Source organism: Halichoerus grypus, chromosome 5 (genome assembly GCF_964656455.1).
Source record: "Halichoerus grypus chromosome 5, mHalGry1.hap1.1, whole genome shotgun sequence".
In the NCBI taxonomy this organism is placed as follows: Eukaryota; Metazoa; Chordata; class Mammalia; order Carnivora; family Phocidae; genus Halichoerus; species Halichoerus grypus.
In genome coordinates this window covers 28,525,209-28,547,162 of record NC_135716.1, presented here as the reverse complement: position 1 = coordinate 28,547,162, position 21,954 = coordinate 28,525,209, and the positions used below count along the sequence as shown (strand labels likewise).

Here is a 21,954-nt window from a genome sequence, read left to right as displayed (position 1 = left end):
GCCAGGACTTTTAGATTTTGTTACTGGGACTATCGGTCACAATAGCTATATGTTGTAGACAGTTTGGGATTTTGTTTTGTTTTGTTTTTAGTTTTCTTACATGATATGGGAAACATGCTGTTTATGTCCCTCTCCTAGGTCACAGAGGACACACCGTCATTCCACACAGCTCACTGCTGGACCCTTCTCACTGCACTCAAGAAGCCGAGTGGAGCATTGGGTTCCCAGGGGCTGTCTGTGACACCTCAGTCAGCTTCCACCGTTTGGCATTCAACAAACCTTCTCCAGTATCTCTGCTTGAAAAGGATGTGGTTCTCTCAGACTCTTTTGGTAAGTGGAATATAATAGTTTAAGCCACTAACTTAAATATGTTTTTCTATTTTCATCATCATCTTTTTAAGTTGTCACTCACTGTTTGGAACATGGAAAAAGTACATTTGTATCAGTCAATAACCAGGCAGGAAAAAAATAACACACCCAAAATGGGCATGTGAGGAGTATTGAATAAATACATGGACCAGCATGATGTTCTGCTTGCTCAAGGAGCACCCAGACAATATTACAACAGAGAGTAGGAAATTGGAGCAAGACAATAAAATATACCATCATCCCTGCCAGTGAAGGCAGACCCTTTTGATTATCTTTGTTGATTGAAATGGGATGAGGGAGCATTTCTTAGGTCAGTAGCTGTACACCAGGTGCCAAGGATTGTCGATTTGCTGGTTTGTTTCAGTAAAGATACCATACCTGGAACACCAGATGAGCTTGACATCATTACCAGACTAGGTCGCATTAATTTGCTGTCATTATTCATGATCCATTTGGCATTTGCACCAGCCAAACACGCAAGTTAAATGGGGATATCCCTTTGGTTGAGAGATGCAGGAGCCCACCAAGAACCCCCTACTTCCTCACAGGGAGAGAGTCAGGGGAATAAGCTCATTTCACATTCCTCCTTGCCCAACTTCTCCTTCTCTTTCGTGTGTTTCCCATTGTCCAAACTCATGGAGAATGGCGAACCATGGATCTGCAGGAAAAACAGTAAGTATACCATGCCTCTTTTATTGTTTATTATGATGTTATCAGTTATTATAGTTAACTTTAAAACATTCTTACTAGAATTTCTTCCTCCTGTGAATTGAAAGGGCCATACACCTACTCTCTGGGCAGTGGTTATACCCATTGTCTCACTGACTTAATGACATGAACCTGGCAGCCATTTCTTTTCTTCTGATAACCAGATGTCCAGAATGGAGCAACATTACTTAAACTTTGAGAGACTATGGTACAATAAACAGTATTTTAAGCAGAATATCTGTGAAAGTTTTCTGACAGGCTGAAACTAAAAGGAACCAAAACATCAAAAGCAAATGATGTGATTTTATCTGGTGAGGTAATATGTTAGTATTTCCCATTACTATGTCATAAAATAGTTACTTATGATAAAACTTTTAATCATACCTCCAAATACTTTATGATATACCTATGAATAGACTGAACATTAGCTTTTTATAAAACACAGTCTAAGATAATTTTACAGAGGACTCAGAGATGTAAAACCACCCTAGATAAATTATTTTAAATATATAGAATGATAAAAAAAGATATATACCTTACACTATTAATTTTTAAGCAGTAATATTTAAACATTTTAAATACTTTGGGGTTTTTTTGTTGTTATTAGTGGTGGTGGTAGTGATGATTTTAGAGAGAAGTTTTTGTGTTTTTATTTTTGATTCGAGAAGTCTAATATTTCTGAATTGATGAGATTGTAGCTTTCTTGTGAAGTCTCTCTGTGCCTTTTTGCCTGATCCTTTCAGGAATGAAGATTTTTATTTAATTACTAAACTGAACACCTTGGTAGCAAGATCTATAAATTTATCTTTCTGTCACCCACATAAATCAACACAAGACATTGCAAATAGTAGGAATTCAGTAATTATTGAATTACAATGGAATTAGTTGTAGTCCTCAGACCAAATTATGAGTGGAGAAAACATCACTCCAGGTACTTTTCTTATTTAATGTGACATAAAGAATAAAACAACTTTCAGAGTCAAGAATATTTTACTGTTTTTATTTGATCTCCATTAAAGCCAAATAAAATGATTTAGTACTAAAAATTAAAAACAGAAAAAAGAGATCACTGTTTTCATTTTATATATATATATACACTAAATGAATCAAAAGTTCAACAAATATACTAGAACAGTGGGAAATAAGATTTGGTATAACTTTACATGTATCTATTAAAGTGTCTCATGCATGATGTTGTGTGTAGCTCTATGTATATATGTGTGAATATATGTATCTTTATGAATATATATGTAAAATTAGACCAGATGGCAAATTAATTTGAGATACTTACTATTAGTGATACTATAGACCAGATGGCAAATTAATTTGAGACACTTACTTTTAGTAATATTATTTTTTTAAATATCAACTTCAAATTTCAGTCCAAGATGCTTAAAATCAACATACTGAAAATGAGTGCATCTGAAAAAAATTAAAGAAACACAAATAACTATGAAAAATGACAATTAGTTTTTTTTTAAGATTTATTTTTCCATTTTAGAAAAAAAGAGCATGAGCAGGGAGGGACAGATGAACAGAGAGAATTCCAAGCAGGTGCCATGCCCAGCAAGTGTGGAGCCTAATGTGGGGCTTGGTATCCGGACCCTGAGATCATGACCTGAGCCAAAATCAAGAGTCGGTTGCTTAACTGACTGAGCCACCCAGGTGCCCCACAATTAGTTTTATTTACAAAAAGAGAATTATCAAGCAAGTTCAGGTTAAAGTATAATTCCATGCATCAGAAAACTTTAGTGGAGGTTGGTTCTGCCAAACATAGAGCAAATTCCGGAGGTTTTGGATGATTTTCATGAACTCTTATGTAAGTCAGCTATTGCTTCATGACAGATTATCCCCAAACTTAATCCCCAAAAGGGATTATCCCCAAAGCTTAAACCAACAATCATTGTTTTCACTCTCATGTCTGAGGACTGGGTTGGTTGATCTTGGATGTGCTCAGCTAGGATGCTCTGCTTGAAGGTGAGGATCCAATGGGCTTTGTTCCTCCCCAAAAGTTGAATTCAGTGTGTAAATACTGAAAAAATAAACACACAATAAACGTGTGTTTATTCCAGAGTGTAGGCTGAAGGGAGAGCCAACTACCTGGGGCAGGCTCTTTGCATTGTAATGGTAGAGGTTCAAGATGGCAAGCTTCATCCAGCAAACACAAATGTTTATGACTGTCACATCACCCAACATCAACAGGTCAGGGAAGTCTACTCAGCACTCAAGGAGGGGAAAGGAATGAATATTTGCTGAGTAATTCAAATCATCATAGTTCTTCTTATACACTGCAGGTCTTTTGGAACTGTATGTTTTTAGAGTCCCTGCTCACGGCTTTTTTAAATGTAATGCTAATTCACAAGCCTAAGAATTAATAAATTTGTTCCTCCTTGATATTGGAACTTTTTTGCCTTATTCTCCAAAGAAAAAGGATGACAGTTTATTTTATAATCTTTCATCTAGCTTTCTCCCCCTAAATTTGTAGGGGAAGAGTTTGCAAATTTAACATAAAATTCAATCAGAGATGAAAAGAGAGAGGGGATGGAGAGGAAAAAAATAGAATATGGGCAATTAATCATGTCTTCTTTATATTCTAAAAAATCTTTTCAAATCTTTAGCTAAAGTTGTCAGGTACTCTTTCATGAACAAAGCATTACTAAATTAAGTATTTTTTCCCATAACAAGTAATTTATGTTCCAAGTTTGTCATTCACAAACCTAAGGGTATCATGGCCAGTGTTCGTGGTAAGTCTGGTGGTAGCCAAGATTCTTAAGAGCTTTAAATCAAAACTTTACATTAGTACTTGTTACGTAGATTTTGATTAACTCAACAAATACAGGAGAATCTAATAAAGAATTAGAGCTTATATTTGCATATCCTGTAAATCAAGGATCCTGAAATAATTAAATTCGGAGTTAATTTAAGTTCTTAAAAGAATAACAACAGAATTTTATTTTAGATCAATATTTAAAGAATTGTATTAATATATTTAAGCACTTTTGTCATCGTAGTCATTAATCATCATCATGTTTGATTTTTTTCTTTCCCTAAGGAATAAAGACTTCATCTCAATTCAGAATTCCAAGTGAGAAGGCATTTTTATGTTTCAGTTAAGTGTAATATGAAACATTGGGGCCTTCAGTTAACAAAGACATTTAGAACATAAGTAATGAAATGCTATTCTGACCTCTTCAGAGACTTCCATAAACTAGGCTAATATTTCACTTGTTTGTAAAAAAAGGAATTTTCTAGAGGTAGAGAAGACTGTTATTTGTTTGTTTTGTATTCTGCTATAGGCACAAGCATTGTTCCCTTTCAGAAGAAACGACTGACTCATATGTCTGGATGGATGGCTCTGATTCCAAATGCAAAGCACATTAACTGGTATTTTAAAGATGTAGATCACATAACCAACATATCTTATACGTCAACATTCTATGGATTTAAGGTAAACAAAGAGCTATTAAATTCATCTTCTAATAATGATGATTGCATAGTATGCGAATGCAACCTATGTCCTGTCCTTATACCAGTTGTTAGGCCCAGAATGTGCTTGCCTCACATACTGACCTGGTGAAGTCCTGCACACACTTCATGACCCACCCTAAGTCTAAAAAGTAAGCTAAAAAAAGAAACCTTGTGTAGGAATCAGAAGTAAGCAACATCTTTGCCATATTCCCATAATACTAAGCTTGTGTCCTGTTATTATTATCATGATCATAACTAACATTTATTGAGTGCTTATGATATTCCAGGTACCAGTTAAGGGCTTTAGAAATTGTATTTTAAAATATACCAAACACAGACAATGACGGGCCAAGTCCTGTGTGCCCACCACCTAGCTCCATCTGGATCTAACATTCTGTGAATCTTTACTTTTGATTTTTTTTTGTAAGAAATAAACATTTTTGGGGCGCCTGGGTGGCTCAGCCGTTAAGCGTCTGCCTTCGGCTCAGGTCATGATCCCAGGGTCCTGGGATCGAGTCCCACATTGGGCTCCCTGCTCGGCGGGAAGCCTGCTTCTCCCTCTCCCACTCCCCCTGCTTGTGTTCCTTCTCTCACTGTGTCTCTCTCTCTCTGTCAAATAAATAAAATCTTAAAAAAAAAAAAAAGAAATAAACATTTTTGATGAACTGGAAGTCCCCTGTATGGCTTACTCTCTTCTCATTCCCCACTCTCCACTCTTGTGGTAACCAATATCCTGAATTGGGTGTTTTCATCCCCATTCATGTTCTTCTAGTTATACTACATATGTGTAGCCATAAACAATACCTAGGATTGTTTTAAATGTTTTAAAATATTACAGAAATAAAATATTCTCTAAATACGTGTGTGTGTGTGTGTGTGTCTGTGTATGTGTGTGTACAGAGAGATTTTCATTGCCTTCGGATAGAGTTAGCATTATTGCCATAGACATATAAAATGTTACTAAACAAAATATGAATGCAAGATGACAAACTAAAACCAAAACTTAAGTCTAAATATAAGGGCTAATTGTATGTCATCAAAATTAATGTATATTATGCAGGATATTAACATATAAAATCATATTTGGGGGCAAACACTTATAGGAAGAAGACTATGTAATCATATCTCATAACTTCACTCAAAATCCTGATAAGTTTAATGTTATTGACATGAGGAATGGCTCTTCAAATCCGTTGAGTTGGAATACTAGCAAGAACGGAGACTGGCACCTTGAAGCAAACACAAGTACTCTATATTACTTGGGTATGTATTCATTAGGCAAAAGTGATTATTTTATCTAATGCTTTGTCTAAAGAAAGAGAAAAATTGCTTAATGTGCAAATATGTTATACAGTGTCCTCTGTATAGTAGGATTCAATAAATGTTTGCTGAGTAAAAGGATTGGAGACTAAATTTATGTCGAAAAAGGCCTTGAGTTGAGTCAAGGACTTACATTTTATGTTTGGAGATAATGCCAACACTCTTACAGATGGCCCTAACATTTACTTCACAAAATTAGAGGAAATGAGTACAAAGGAAACTGTCAAATATTTTGTTTCCATTTCTATTATTTTATTACTTGGGGGAAATAAAAATATTTAAGAATAAATTTTGAGTTCCAAAATATTGTCAAGACGTTTTGACTGTGTGCTTCTCAATAAGACATGTGCATTTCATCAGAATTTTTCCATATGAAAGGGGAACCCTCCTACACTGTTGGTGGGAATGCAAGCTGGTGCAGACACTCTGGAAAACAGTATGGAGGTTCCTCAAAAAGTAGAAAATAGAGCTACCCTATGACCCAGCAATTGCACTACTGGTTATTTACCCCAAAGATACAAATGTAGTGATTGAAAGGGGTACGTGCACCCCAATGTTTATAGCAGCAATATCCACAATAGCCAAACTATGGGAAGAGCCAAGATGTCCATCAACAGATGAATGGATAAAGAAGATGTGGTGTATATATACATGGAATATTATGCAGCCATCAAAAGGAATGAAATCTTGCCATTTGCAATGACGTGGTTGGAACTGGAGGGTATTATGCTGAGCGAAATAAGTCAATCAGAGAAAGATATGTATCATATGATCTCACTGATATGAGGAATTCTTAATCTCAGGAAACAAACTGAGGGTTGCTGGAGTGGTGGGGGGTGGGAGGGATGGGGTGGCTGGGTGATCGACATTGGGGAGGGTATGTGCTATGGCGAGCGCTGTGAATTGTGTAAGACTGTTGAATCACAGACCTGTACCTCCGAAACAAATAATACATTATAGTTAAAAAAAGAAGAAGATAGTAGGAAGGGAAAAATGAAGGGGGGAAATCGGAGGGAGAGACGAACCATGAGAGACTATGGACTCTGAGAAACAAACTGAGGGTTCTAGAGGGGAGGGGGTGGGGGGATGGGTTAGCCTGGTGATGGGTATTAAAGAGGGCACGTACTGAATGGAGCACTGGGTGTTATACGCACACAATGAATCATGGAATGCTACATCAAAAACTAATGATGTAATGTATGGTGACTAACATAACATAATAAAATAAAATTTAAAAAAAGAATTTTTCCATATGTATTCCATACATTTGAACTCTACCGAGTCACCATCTAAAGAATATTTTCAAATTGCCATTTTCTTTGTCTACATTTGATATCATATTAATTTAAACTACTTTACTTTCAGTGTCAGGAAGAAATGACCTTCAGCAGAGCCAGCCCATTTCTGGGACCCTGGATCCTGATGTGAAAGATGTTATTATTAATTTCCAAGCTTACTGCTGCATTCTCCAGGACTGCTTTCCTGTACATCCCCCATCAAGAAAACCAATTCCCAGGAAGCGACCAGCCACATATAAGTATATAGGCCTTTTGTTTATTAATACCTTCAATAGCACTTGATAGAATTCTTTTCACATGTCACTCTTGGGTGAGAAAATAATGTCCTCATCCTGCACAATGCCTTGTAAGTCACAAAGCACTTCCATACTCATTACTTCACTTGGGCCTTATAACCACCCTGATGAGAAAATGGAAAAATCGCACAAAAAATGTTGTGTGAATGTTACTGGTAATCTTAGACTTGCAGAATGTTGGATATGGACTATTAGACCAACTCCCTTATTATAAGGTGAGAAAGCTGAAGCCAGTGACCTTTAGTGAATTACCCAAGATCACAAAACTTCTTGATGACACTTCCAAAATAGCACCAGAAACAAAGTCTCCTCATTAATCCAATGCTTTCTTAGTGGGTGGTGTCTCTTTGTCTAGAATAACTGTCATGGTCAAATCTTGTAGCACAACTTATTTAATTTTGTTTCAAATGTTTGACACCTTAATATATGTTAATTCGTACAGTTAAAAATGATTTTTCTATCTTTGAAACTTACATAGCCCTTTACCTTTATTTCTCATGTGGAACATTGCTCTCTACCTTGAGTTATAGTAATAACCATACATCATGGTACTAGCATGTGATGGTTGGTACTAGTCTTTAAGGCCCTTAGAGGTATTATCCTGATTTGATGTATATTTGTGTCCTTTATGGACAAATGATAATCATAAAAATAATGATAAGAGCTGCTACTATGCATCAAGCACAACTCAATGTTTTTTATTACGTGAATTACATTTCAGAATATACAGATGTAGTAGTAACTATTGTACAAAAGAATAATAATTGAATTTTTTGATATATTAATTTGATCATTAAAAAATATTTGAACACCTGCTATGGCCCAGGTACTGTGCTAAGCACTGGGGAGTCAATTGTAAACAACACAGATGTGGTCCCGGCCCTCATTACACTCACATTCTATCCAAAGAGACAGATCCAACACAAGCAAGCAAAGATACAAAAGAGTAAACAGTGTGAGTGAGTGATAAAGGTTATAAGGGGAATGGGGAGGTGTCTGGGACAGAGAGCAGTATGGCAGGGACCTCCTTTGGGTAGGGGGATTAGGAATAGCCTCTCACAGGAGGTGATATTCCAGCTGAGACCCAAAGGGTGAGGAAGAGCTAACCATGTGAAGGGTGGGAGAGGAGTGTTCTAGGCCCAGGAAGCATCTTGGGCAGAGGCCCTGATGTGGGAAAGAGTATGGCATATCTAAGAACAGAGAGAAAACAGCATGGCTGGACCCTGGTGAGCAGAGGAGAGTGGCCTAGAAATGGTGTTGGAAACAGGTGGAAATCAGACCATTCGGGTCATGCAGGCAGTTAGTTTTAAGAAATAGAAGAAGCTTTTAAATGATTTTCAGCTGAGAAGTAATGTACTCCAGATTACATTTTGGAAAGACCACTTTTGCTACTCTGTCAGTATTATAGAGGGACAGTGGAGAAAGCAGGAAGGCTCATGAAAAGACTTGAGAGAGCTGTATTAGAGACGTGCACCATCAAGGTTATTGACCAAAAAGTCCTTATATAGTCTAAGGTAGATAGAATTATTGAAAATTTAATTAATATTTATCATTTACACACATAATAGATTTAGATTGGTCTAGACCAGGATGTGACAGGGGAATATGTTGGTATGCTACATGTATAGGTCTTAGCATAGGTTGTTTCCCCCCATGGTATGAGTTCTGCTCACTAGAAATAGCTATAATTGGATTTATCAATTTATATTATACAGAGAGATATCAGTGAAAGCAAACAGAATCTTGATCCAGGATGGGTACCTCAAGATGAGGATATAAAACTCTAGTATGCAACATACATATGCTTTGTTTAAGAGGTGTTAGGCTTTATTGATCATAACAGTGCACAATAAGAAGAACAATATATAACGTGCATAGTATAGTGCTGTTGGAGATAAGAATGAAAGGCTATTAATCTTGAGAAAAACTAGGTAAAATCAGTGATCGAATCCATACAATGCTGGTCAGGTTTTTTAGTTAGAAAGATACAGCCATTAAATGTAACTTTCTCTGAAATTGCTTCATGAAAAATAATGTATTATTGTAAGTCTAAATTAACTGCTGACCTTTCTTTTAAACCCAGTAAAACAAATTTTTATAACAGAATTTTTAACATATTTCAAATGTATAATACAAGTACACTTTAACCAAACTATATATTGACTGTTTTATAGAATTCAAGAATTTGTATCATGGAATTTTAAAATTTTTTACTAGTTCAGGAAACAACCTCTGGTTGTGAACATTTTCCAATGGGGAAAAATATCATCAACTTTATAATAATATTCTTTACAACAATTTGCATGGGGGTGGTTTCTGGAAAGTATAGCAATGAAAAGTAGAGACTGCCTCTCCTCTAAGGGTTTTTTATATCTCTTTCAGTTTAACATAACCTTCACTCTGGTTGCAGACCTGCCATCCCTGATCCCATCCCAGGGGCTTAACCTCATTGACTCATCCTTACCAATTCAGAAACCATCCTTCCATCCCTCCCTTCACAGAATCTAGTGACCATATCCTCTTGCCCCCTGCCCCCATGCAGTAGCACCATATGTAAGGGTCTTTAAATGGACAAAGGATGAATGTCTTTTCAGTTTCTACCATGTGAAATCTTTTTTTTTTTTTAAGATTTATTTATTTTAGAGAGAGAGAGTGCAGGCCAGGGAAGGGGCAGAGAGAGAGGGAGAGAGAGAATCTCAAGCAGACTCCCCGCTGAGCATAGAGCCCAAAGAGGGGCTCAATCTCACAACCCCTGAGATCATGCCCTGAGCCAAAATCAAGAGTTGGACGCTTAACCCACTGAGCCACCCAGGTGCCATTCTACCATGTGAAATCTTGTAAGGAAATTAAATAATTTACATTTTAGCCAAAATTAGGGTATCACAATGAGGATTTAGTGGGAGAAAAGGTGATTCAGATTGTAGATGGAAAGGAAGTTTTCTTTAGAGAAAAAAAAAAGCCATTGTGTAGTCGTATGTGTTGAGTATTCTACCAATTGCACATATGAGCTTGCCTACTTAGCAAAATTATAAATTCTCTAATTTGCATTCTATCATCCCAAAACAGCTAGTATAAGGAGATGGTCATTAAGTATATAAAGATAATACTTAATGGAACTATTTCTCTTCTCTTTTCAGCTTATGGTCAAATGATTCTTTCTGGCAATCATCTCGAGAAAATAATTATACCATACCTCACCCAGGAGCAAATGTGGTTATTCCTGAAGGTAAGTACGTAAACATAAACAAAATGCCTGTGTTTGTGTGACGATAGATAGCACAAAGTTAGAATTCCACCTCTATGCAACACACCCTGGGAAAAGAGCAAATGTGAAGAGATGGATTCTAGTAGTGTGTCCTGGATACCAGACCTAGCCTTCTGGGTTTTATGTGGATTTAAACGTGACTATTAAGGATAATAGATTTTCTGGGAGAGTCAAGAATAAGTCATTGTGTGGGAAAAGGGTTGCGGACTTCGAAACCAGGACTCACTGGTAAGGGTGTCCATGTTTTTATCTATAAGCTATAGTATGAATTATGTTATATTTCTTATATTAAAGCATTGTTCTTATAGGAACATGGGTTGTAGCAGACACAGATATTCCACCAATGGAAAGTCTCATTATTTGGGGAGTTCTAGAACTGGAAGATAAACACAGTGTGGGAGCTGCAGAGTCTTCTTACAGAAAAGTTGTTCTGAATGCTACCTACATATCACTTCAGGTAAGAGGGAGGGTCTTATAATTTATACCTTTATTAGTCAAATTCTGAGATGTTGGAGATTTGCTGAAGAAAAAATATAAGAAAGCATATTCAATCGATGTGAGTAAAAAACACAACTGGCTCTAACCCATGAGACGTGAGCCTCATGTAAGTCCAGCATATTTCCACTGTCCTTTCAACTGGTGGCTACATATTCCTTAAGGAGTAATTATGCTACTTTTACTGTGAAGTTTGCCCATTTTTAATCCTACGTAGAATTATTTGTATACTGTTAGGTAAAGCTAAACCCACAACTTGCTCTAAGAACCAGAAAATCCCCAGGAGTTCTGGAAAGAAAGAAAAGGTTTTAAGTCTTTTCTTTTTTTTAGAAAACAGTGTTTCTTAAAATGAATGGACATAGACGGAATGAGGAAAACAGGAGAAGATTCATAAAAATATTTCAACTGCTTGGAACAATCACCTCATTCTCTCATAAACCTCAAGTGGTCTTGAACATGTAACAGTATAATTAGTTGAGTTGTTCTGTCAGTCTATTATTATTGTTAATTAAAAAGAATGGCCTAACCAAGAGCTATGAAGTTAGGTTGAAAAGTAAAAGTGTGTAGGGATGCCTGGGTGGTTCAGTCGGTTAAGTGCCTTCTGCTCAGGTCATGATCCCAGGGTCCTGGGATCCAGCCTGCATTGGGCTCCCAGCTCAGGGGTGAGCCGCCTTCTCCCTCTCACTTTACCCCTCCCCCTGCTCATGCTCACGCTCTCTCTCTCTCTCTCTCTCTCTGTATCTCAGCTAAATTTTTAAAAAAGTAAAAGTGTATAGTAGCTTTTCTTTGATAAAAATAGGCCTTTACTGCTTTAAAGATATGCAATATTTTGGTATTTAGATGCATGAGCTTTGAGGTAAATTAAAGCAACGACTGAGTCCTTCAGCCTCACTGTCAGTTGGGAATTTGGGTAAGATATTTGACCACTTTCAGCATCAGTTTTCTCACCTATTAAATGAGAATAATAACAGCAATTCATGGGTTTAGTGTAAAGGTCAAATGATATAATATACATAAAGCCTTACACATTATGGCTGACATGGAATCAGCAAGCATTTAGTAATAGCTGTTATTATTCACAGTGGGGGCTCCTACTTGGCCATAGCTTGGATGTAAGTGTGAACAGTGTATTTCATATATGTCACATGGTGCTAAAATAAAACGTGATCTGTCCAAATGGCACAAGTTTAGATGTAAGCAGGTCTCAGTTTTAGGTATAGCACTGACAATAAGTACCTATTGAATCTGACCTTGGAAAAGTCATTTAAGCTACCCATCCCAAAGTGACAGCGTTAAAGTCACTTCCAGATACAATACTGTTCTTTGTATAACAGATTTCATTCATTTTTATTAGAGGCTGCCAGTATCTTCCTAATTCCTTTTTTATGGGCGAATTTTTTTTCTGCTCAATTTTTAAGTATTAACAATTTTCTGCTTCACTGCAGGGAGGTAGATTGATTGGTGGCTGGGAAGATTACCCTTTTAAAGGAGAATTACAGATTGTTCTTAGAGGAAATCATTCTACTCCAGAGTGGGCCCTTTCAGAAGGACCAAATCAAGGATCAAAGGTCTTAGGTATGTGTTTCCAGATACTGATAGTATCGTATCCATTTTGAAAATCTATTTTAAAACATATAGCACTAAGTTACCTGTTATCAGTTCAAGATGTTATGGTATCAGAAACTTTTACAGACATTTATTTATAATAAAGGATTATAAAAATAAAATTTTTAAAATTAAATCATGTCACACTAAAATAGGTATATGTGGGTATATTTGAAACCAAAATGTAATCCACTGCAAAACTAACATAAATCTCTCTATATGTGTATTATTTCCCCAATCTGGTTTTCTTTATAGTCTTCCCTTTATATAAACAAGGATAATTTTTCATATTTTGGTGCCTTTTCCTTAAAAGGTAACTTTTCTGCACATTATTCCACTTACAGTATTAATAATCTGAGGATCAACTGACTCTGCTATCCGTTATCCCGTCATACCTGTTGCTGAACTTTCTGTTTTCCAGTTGGATTTGTATGGCTGCATGTATTCCTATCTAAGCCTGGAAAGTAAAGAAACTAAGAGGGTTTATTTGGTCATAATTACTAACTGCATTTATTAAAGCTGCTGGATATTCATTGAAAAAATACATACAAGCATGTGCTGTAGTTGTCTTCCCACATAGTTTCTAGAACAGCGACAGTCAGGAAAGAGGAGCATTAGAAAATGGCATCAGAATTGAATTAGTCAGCTCTCCACTGGTAAATGCCCCAAGGCAGACAAATTCAATCTGGAAAAAGTATTTGCTTTTGGGAGTTTATTTATTTATTTTTTGTTTCAAAAGTAACATTTCAAACAACACAAACAATACCAAGAAAAACTATTAAGAAAAAAATACATCTGGGGCGCCTGGGTGGCTCAGTCATTAAGTGTCTGCCTTCGGCTCAGGTCATGATCCCAGGGTCTTGGGATCGAGCCCCGCGTCGGGCTCTCTGCTCCGCAGGAAGCCTGCTTCTCCCTCTCCCACTCTCCCTGCTTGTGTTCCCTCTCTCACTGTGTCTCTCTCTGTCAAATAAATAAATAAAATCTTAAAAAAAAAAAAAAATCTTTCCAATTCTACCCCATCATGAGGAAATGAGTGTCGATAGTTAACAGTGTCTACATGTCAAACTAAAGATACTAAGTTTTATTTCTCAGTTAACATGTTGTGGATATCTTTCCAGATCAATATTTACAGATAACAGTCTTCCTTTTTAAACTATATTACCCTACTGTATTAGTTTCCATCATTCTCTTATTGATGTACACTAGATTTATTCCAGTTTTCCAATATTTTCAAATATTATAGTAGTAGGCATCCTCATTCACATATCCTTGTGCTTGGCTTTAATTTCTAGGGACCAGATTCCTCGAAGTGGGTCAGAGGGTCAAAGTTTTCTTGTATCACCCTGAGCAGATAATCCAAATTCATTCCATTCATTCTAAAATGTCCAATCACTTATTAAAATATATCCGTGTATTGTTTCATTTTATACTAGCAACTAACTCAGTACTATGTGGTAAATAAATAGAAGTTTTTCTCCTTCAGGGGTGTTTGGTGAACTGGATCTTCATGGAATTCCACGTTCAATATATAAAACTAAGCTCTCAGAAACTGCAGAGGCAGGTTCCAAAGCCCTATCTCTAATGGATGCTGTGGATTGGCAGGTATGGGAGATAGTATGTGGTGGGAACTGAATACACATAGTGGGTCCGCTTAAAAAGGTTTCTTTCTTATTCTCATGGACATTTACTTTCTCATAGGATTAATCAGATGAGAAATGTATATTTTGTATTAGCTTGTACTCAAAAGCTTACCTGATAGCAGGCATTTAAAAATTGGGATCTTTAAAGGGCCTTCAGAATATATAAAGAGTATTATTTATATATTAGTTATGAAAGGAAAATAGGGAAGTTTTTGAGTAAAAAAAGTTTTTTATGTGTATCTTTCCCACATTTCAGGAATACCAAGTAATAAGTAATTGTGTAAAAAGAAAAAGTCTGGGGAAATATTTTTAAGTCTTAAGAATATTGTACTGACCAGTTTTTAATAAAAATATGAATATATTTGCTTTGATCCATTTAATTTTTAAAAAGTATATTGCCTATGATTTTATTTAATGACTGAATTAAATTTGAGGAAATGCTGAGATAAATCAAAATTTAGAGTTCTTAAGATCAAATAATACATTATATGTTAAAAAAAAAAAAAGAAGAAGATAGCAGGAAGGGAAAAATGAAGGGGGGATATCGGAGGGGGAGACGAACCATGAGAGATTATGGATTCTGAGAAACGGTGGGGGGATGGGTTAGCCTGGTGTTGGGTATTAAAGAGGGCACGTACTGAATGGAGCCCTGGGTGTTATACGCAAACAATGAATCATGGAACACTACATCAAAAACTAATGATGTAATGTATGGTGATTAACATAACATAATAAAAAAAAAAAGATCAAACCCAAGCATATTTATTTTTAGAGACCTCAATGTATAGTTTGTTCCTTCTTTTTTTTTTTTTTTTTTAATTTTTTTTTATTGTTATGTTAATCCCCATACATTACATCATTAGTTTTAGATATAGTGTTCCATGATTCATTGTTTGTGCATAACACCCAGTGCTCCATGCAGAACGTGCCCTCCTCAATACCCATCACCATAGTTTGTTCCTTCTGATAATACCATGTTGCTAATCAGATATGAACTAAATTAGAATTTTTTAACAGTTATTATTAAGAAATAGAAACCTATTTTAAAAATTGTTCCTGAATTTGGCACTTGAATTTTTCTAAGGAGGGAGAAGAGATTGTGATAACAACCACAAGCTATGATTTCCACCAGACAGAAACTAGAAGTATCGTTAAAATCCTGCATGACCAGAAAATTCTCATTCTCAATGATACCCTTTCCTACACTCACCTTGGTAAGTGGCTGTTTTTTAACTAAACAGATATGTAATTAAAATGTCTTGAAATATTCACATTTTTAATGCTCTCCTTTGTAATTATTCAGCAAATATTCAGCAAAGACTACTGTATAACATCCTGTGGGGCAAGGCTAGCACTTTCTGCTTTAAGCAAGCTTCGAGGTGATTTTTTTTTAAGATTTATTTATTTATTTATTTGAGAGAGAGAGTGTGTGTGAGCACAGGTGTGGGGTGGGGTGGGATGGGGGAGGGGCAGAGGGAGAGGGACAGAGAGAATCAGCAAATCTCACACAGACTCCCCGCTGAGTGGGGAGCCCCACACAGGGCTTGATCTCACGACCCTGAGATCATGACCTAAGCCAAAATCAAGAGTCAGACACTTAACTAACTGAGCCACCCAGGCACCCACTAGGTGATTCTTATGCACAGTGAATTTTGAGAACCTTTGATTCAAGAGCATCTTTGTCCTAAATTAAAAAGTATCATGGGGGGATCTAAGATAGTTATTAAAAGATTGCTGATTATAATATTTTTTTGGTGTAAATAGAAGAAATGCTTTTAATTGCATTTCATGTTATAAATTAAAAAATATCATGAGGGGATCTAAGATGGTGATGTAGTACGAGGACCCTCGACTCATCTCGTCCCTCAAACACAACTAGATAATTATCAAGTCATTCTAAATACCCAAGAAATCATTCTGAAGTCTGACAGAACAAAGTTCACAACTAGGAGAGAAGAGGCCACACTGAGGAAGGTAGGAGGTGCAGAAATTTGGTTTGGGGGAGAAACAGATCACAGGTGTTGCGTAGGGGAGGAAGCCCTGATCGCAGAGAAAGGCAGGAGAGTGCACAGCACACAGGGGAGAGTACATGGTGAACATTTCCCCAAAACCATTGGCAAGGAAAACAGAGGGGCTGATTTTCATGAGTTTTTGCAAGCAGTGGGGCTTGAAGACTGGAGTTTTAAAGGTCGAGGGATTGGCTGGGATAGAGCCCTGAGGGCGCTGCCCTGTTCCTGGAGAGAAGACAGGCAGGCAAGCAAGGGGAGTGGGGCAGAGACGGCAGGATCTGAGGAATGCCTAAAACACAAAGAGACTGTTCTCTCTTCTTGGAGCATTTTTGTGAGAGGTAGCTTTCTAGGACATGCCTCTCCATGGACAAAAGAGCAGCAGGCGCCATTTCCCTCACCGGCCCCTCAGCATAGGTTCAGAGGCACCTGCAGAATACAGCTCAGCCCAGCACCCCGCTGCCTAGCCTGCATGCTCCATGTCCCACAGCCCTGCGCTCTGGCATGACTACCCTTCTGGGTCAAGCCTGCCTCAGTCCCAGTGCAGTGAGACCTCCCCCGGAAGGCCAGCACAGGCCCCTGCCCACATCACGTCCACAAAGCCTGGAGTTTTAAAAGTCAGCAGTCTTGGCTAGGATAGAGCCAGGGGGACACTGCACTGCTCCTAGAGAGAAGAGCAGGCATACAACCCGGGGGTGGATGGTGTGGAAACAGTGATCTGAAAAATGCCTGGGACACACCGTGCGGAGATTATTTGCCCTTCTGGGAGTGCTTCCCTGAGAGGCAGTATGCACGATGATTCCTCTCTGGGGACAAAGGAGCTGCCTGGTGCTATTTCCCACTCCCACCCCTCAGCATAAATGCAGAGCCACCTGTAGTAAACAGCACAGCACTGACACTTGGCTGCCTGACCCGCTTACACCAAGTTGCACACCGCTGTGCTCTGCCGGTATCGCCCTTCTTGGTCAAGTGTGCCTCACTCCCAATACAGTAGGCCCTTCCCCAGAAGACCATCAGAAACCCCTGCCCACACCATGTCTTCTGAGTAGAGAGGTCTGCAGGGTGTCAGTTCTAGTGCAAGTAGCATCAGGTCTCATTTAACAAGCAGACCAGAGCACACCTAGTTAAAAATTTGCCACACTCTGGCCAAGGACCAAACACTGCCCACTGCAGGCAAGGAGAAACTCTGCAGATGACTGGCCTGAAGGATAGAGCAGCCAAGACACAACAGCAGAGTGTACACAGCACACACTAGAGACACTCCTTTAAGTGCCAGGGCCTGGACACTATATGACCTCTTCTTCATAAAGCCATTGCTCTAAGGAGCCAGACATGTAACAGGCTTTTCTAACACACTGAAGAAGACAGAGATTTAGACAAAATGGCGAGATGGAGGAATTCATCCCACATGAAAGAATAATATAAGGACATGGCCAGAGATCTAAGGGAAACATACATAAGTGATGTGCCTGATGGAGAATTTAAAGCAACAATCATAAGGATACTCACTGGGGTTGAGAAAAGAATGGAAGACTTCAGGGAGACCCTTAAAAGATAAAATAGTAAAAAAAAGATGAAATAGTTTTAAAAATGATCAGTCAGAAATGAAAAATGCAGTAACTGAGATTCGAAACAGATTGGATGCAATGAACACAAGGATGGAAGAAACAGAGGAACAAATAAGTGATATAGTAGAGAGCATAATGGAAAATACTGAAGCAGAACAAAAGAGAGAAAGAAGAATTATGGATCATGAGAATAGACTTAGGAAACTCAGTGACTCCATCAAATGTACTAACATTTGTATCATAAGAGTCCCAGAAGAGGAGAGAGAGAGAGAAAAGCAGGCAGAAAATTTATTTGGGGAAATCATAGCAGAAAACTTCCTTAAGCTGGAGAAGGAAACAGACATCCAGATCCAGGAGGCACAGAGAACTCCCATCAAAATCAACAAAAGCAAGCCAACACCAAGACATATTTTAGTTAAATTTGCAAAATATAGTGATAAAGAAAAAAATTCTAAAAGCAGCAAGACAAAAGAAGTCCCTAACTTACAAGGAAGTACCCATTAAGCTAGCTGCAGATCTCTCAACAGAAACTTAGCAAGTCAGAGAGAGTGGCATGATATATTCAACGTGCTGAATGGGAAAAACCTACAGCCAAGCATACTCTATCCAGCAAGGCTGTCATCCAGAATAGAAGGAGAGATAAAGAGTTTCCCAGACAAACAAAAACTAAAGGAGTTTGTGACTACTAAACCAGACCTGCAAGAAATATTAAAGGGGAATCTTTGAGTGGAAAGGAAAGACCAAAAGTGACAGAGACAAGAAAGGAATGTAAAAATCTCCAGAAACAATGACAAGACAAGTAGTAAAATGGCACTAGATGCATATCTATCAATACTTACTCTGAATGTAAATGGACTAAATGCTCCAATCAAAAGACATAGGTTGTCAAAATGGATAAAAAAAACAAGACCCATCTAAATGCTGCCAACAAGAGTCTCATTTTATTTATTTATTTATTTATTTTTTTAAGATTTTATTTATTTATTTGAGAGAGAGAGAGAGCACATGAGAGGGGGGAGGGTCAGAGGGAGAAGCAGACTCCCTGCTGAGCAGGGAGCCCGATGCGGGACTCAATCCTGGGACTCCAGGATCATGACCTGAGCCGAAGGCAGTCGCCCAACCAACTGAGCCACCCAGGCGCCCAAGAGTCCCATTTTAGACCTAAAGACATCTGCAGATTGAAAGCGAGGGCGTGGAGAAATATTTATCACGCAAATGGATGTCAAAAGAAAGCTGGAGTAGTGATACTTATATAGACAAACTAGATTTTTAAAACAAAGACTGTAACAAGAGATGAAGAAGGGCACTATATCATAATAAAAGGAATTATCCAATAGGAAGATCTAACAACTATAAATTTTTATGCCCTGAACATGGGAGCACACAAATATATAAAACAATCAATAACAAACATAAAGGAACTCATTGATAATAATACAAGAATAGTAGGGGACTTTAACACCCACTTACAGCAACGGACAGATCATCTAAGCAGAAAATCAACAAGAAAACAATGGCTTTGAATGACACACTGGACCAGATGGACTTAACAGACATATTCAGAGCATTTCATCCTAAAGCAGCAGAATACACATTCTTTTCAAGTGCACATGGGACATTCACCAGAATAGATCACATACTGGGTTACAAATCAGGCCTCAACAAGTACAAAAAGATTGAGATCATAACCATGCATATTTTCTGACCACAACACTATGAAACTTGAAGTCAGCAACAAAAAAAAGTTTGGAAAGACCACAAACACATGGAGGTTAAGCAACATGCTACTAAACAATGAATGGGTGAACTAGGAAATCAAAGAAGAAATTAAAAAATACATAGAAACAAATGAAAATGAAAATACAATGGTCCAAAACCTTTAGAATGTAGCAAAAGCAGTCATAAGAAGGAAGTATATAGCAATACAGGCCTACGTCAAGGAGCAAGAAAAATCTCAAACAACCTAACCTTACACATAATGGAGGTAGAAAAAGAATAAGAAACAGGGGCGCCTGGGTGGCTCAGTCGTTAAGCGTCTGCCTTCGGCTCAGGTCATGATCCCAGGGTCCCGGGATCGAGCCCCACATCGGGCTCCCTGCTCGGCGGGAAGCCTGCTTCTCCCTCTCCCACTCCCCCTGCTTGTGTTCCTTCTCTCGCTGTGTCTCTCTCTGTCAAATAAATAAATAAAATCTTTAAAAAAAAAAAAAAAGAATAAGAAACAGCCTAAACCCAGGAGAAGTAAGGATTAGATTAAGATTAGAGCAGAAATAGGGGCACCTGGGTGGCTTAGTTGTTAAGCGTCTGCCTTCGGCTCAGGTCATGATCCCAGGGTCCTGGGATCGAGCCCCACATTGGGCTCTCTGCTCAGCGGGAAGCCTGCTTCTCCCTCTCCCACTCCCCCTGCTTGTGTTCCCTCTCTCACTGTGTCTCTCTCTGTAAAAAAAAAAAAAAAAAGATTAGAGCAGAAATAATAAAGATTAGAGCAGAAATAAATGATACAGAAATTAAAAAAAATAGAACAGATCATTGAAACCAGGAGCTAGTGCTTTGAAAAAATTAATATAATTGATAAACCCCTAGCCAGACTTACCAAAAAGAAACGAGAAAGGACCCAAATAAATAAAATCACAAATGAGAGAAGAGAAATAACAACCAATACTACAGAAATACAAAAAATTGGGCGCCTGGGTGGCTCAGTTGGTTAAGCGACTGCCTTCGGCTCAGGTCATGATCCTGGAGTCCCTGGATCGAGTCCTGCATCGGGCTCCCTGCTCAGCAGGGAGTCTGCTTCTCCCTCTGACCCTCCCCCCTCTCATGTGCTCTCTCTGTCTCATTCTCTCTCTCTCAAATAAATAAATAAAATCTTTAAAAAAAAAAAAAAAGAAATACAAAAAATTAGAATATTACGAAAAACTATGCCAACAAATTTGACAACCTAGAAGAAATGGATGAATTCCTAGAAACTTGTAAACTACCAAAACTGAAACAGGAGGAGAAAGAAAACTTGAATAGACCAATAACCAGCAAAGAAATTGAATCAGTAATCACAATCCCCCAATAAACAAAAGTTCAGGGGCAGATGGCTTCACAGGTGAATTCTACCAAACATCTAAAGATGAATTAATACCTATTCTTCTCAAACTATACCAAAAAATACAAATGGAAGGAAAACTTCTGAATTCATTCTATGAGGCCAGCATTATCTTGATACCAAAACCAGACAGACTTCCCTAAAAAGAAAACTACAGGCCAATATTCCTGATGAGCATGGATGTAAAAATTCTCAAAAAATACTAGCAAATTGAATCCAACAGTGCATTAAAAGAATCATTCACCACGGTCAAGTAGTAGTTATTCCTGGGCTGCAAGAGTAATTCAATATTCATAAATAAACCAATGTGATACACCACATTTATGAAAGAAAGGATAAGAACCATATGATCCTCTCAATAGATGCAGAAAAACCATATGACAAAGAACAATATCCATTCATGATAAAAACCCCCAACAAACAGAGGAAACAACATAATAAAGGACATATATGAAAAACAGCTAATATCATCCTCAATGTGGAAGAATGGAGAGCTTTTTCTCTACACTCAAGGGATTTCCACTCTCACCACTGTTATTTAACATAGCACTGGAAGTCATAGCCACAGTAATTAGAAAACATAAAGGAATGGAAGGCATCCAAACTGGCAAGGAAGAAGTCAAATTCTCACTATATGCAGATGACACGATGATCTATACAGAAGAAACAAAAGACTCTGCCAAAAAAATGCTAGAACTAATACACGAATTCAGTAAAGTCACAGGATACTAAATCAATATACAGAAATCAGTCTAGGAATAAACCTAACCAAAGAAGTAAGAGATTTGTACTCTGAAAACTATAAAACACTGGTGAAAGAAATTG

General features: G+C 37.7%; 1 protein-coding gene across 1 annotated transcript in view; it reads left to right on the top strand.

The window, feature by feature from the left end:
• The window catches only part of PKHD1L1 (PKHD1 like 1), a 153,491-nt gene that overhangs the window by 85,974 nt on the left and 45,563 nt on the right, over positions 1 to 21,954 (top strand). The window contains exons 50-58 of the mRNA XM_078072084.1: positions 139 to 330; positions 4,374 to 4,525; positions 5,649 to 5,808; positions 7,231 to 7,402; positions 10,597 to 10,685; positions 11,033 to 11,181; positions 12,665 to 12,794; positions 14,308 to 14,426; positions 15,549 to 15,678. Coding sequence (XP_077928210.1) covers positions 139 to 330; positions 4,374 to 4,525; positions 5,649 to 5,808; positions 7,231 to 7,402; positions 10,597 to 10,685; positions 11,033 to 11,181; positions 12,665 to 12,794; positions 14,308 to 14,426; positions 15,549 to 15,678 — 1,293 coding nt within the window. The remainder of the gene's footprint in view (positions 1 to 138; positions 331 to 4,373; positions 4,526 to 5,648; positions 5,809 to 7,230; positions 7,403 to 10,596; positions 10,686 to 11,032; positions 11,182 to 12,664; positions 12,795 to 14,307; positions 14,427 to 15,548; positions 15,679 to 21,954) is intronic.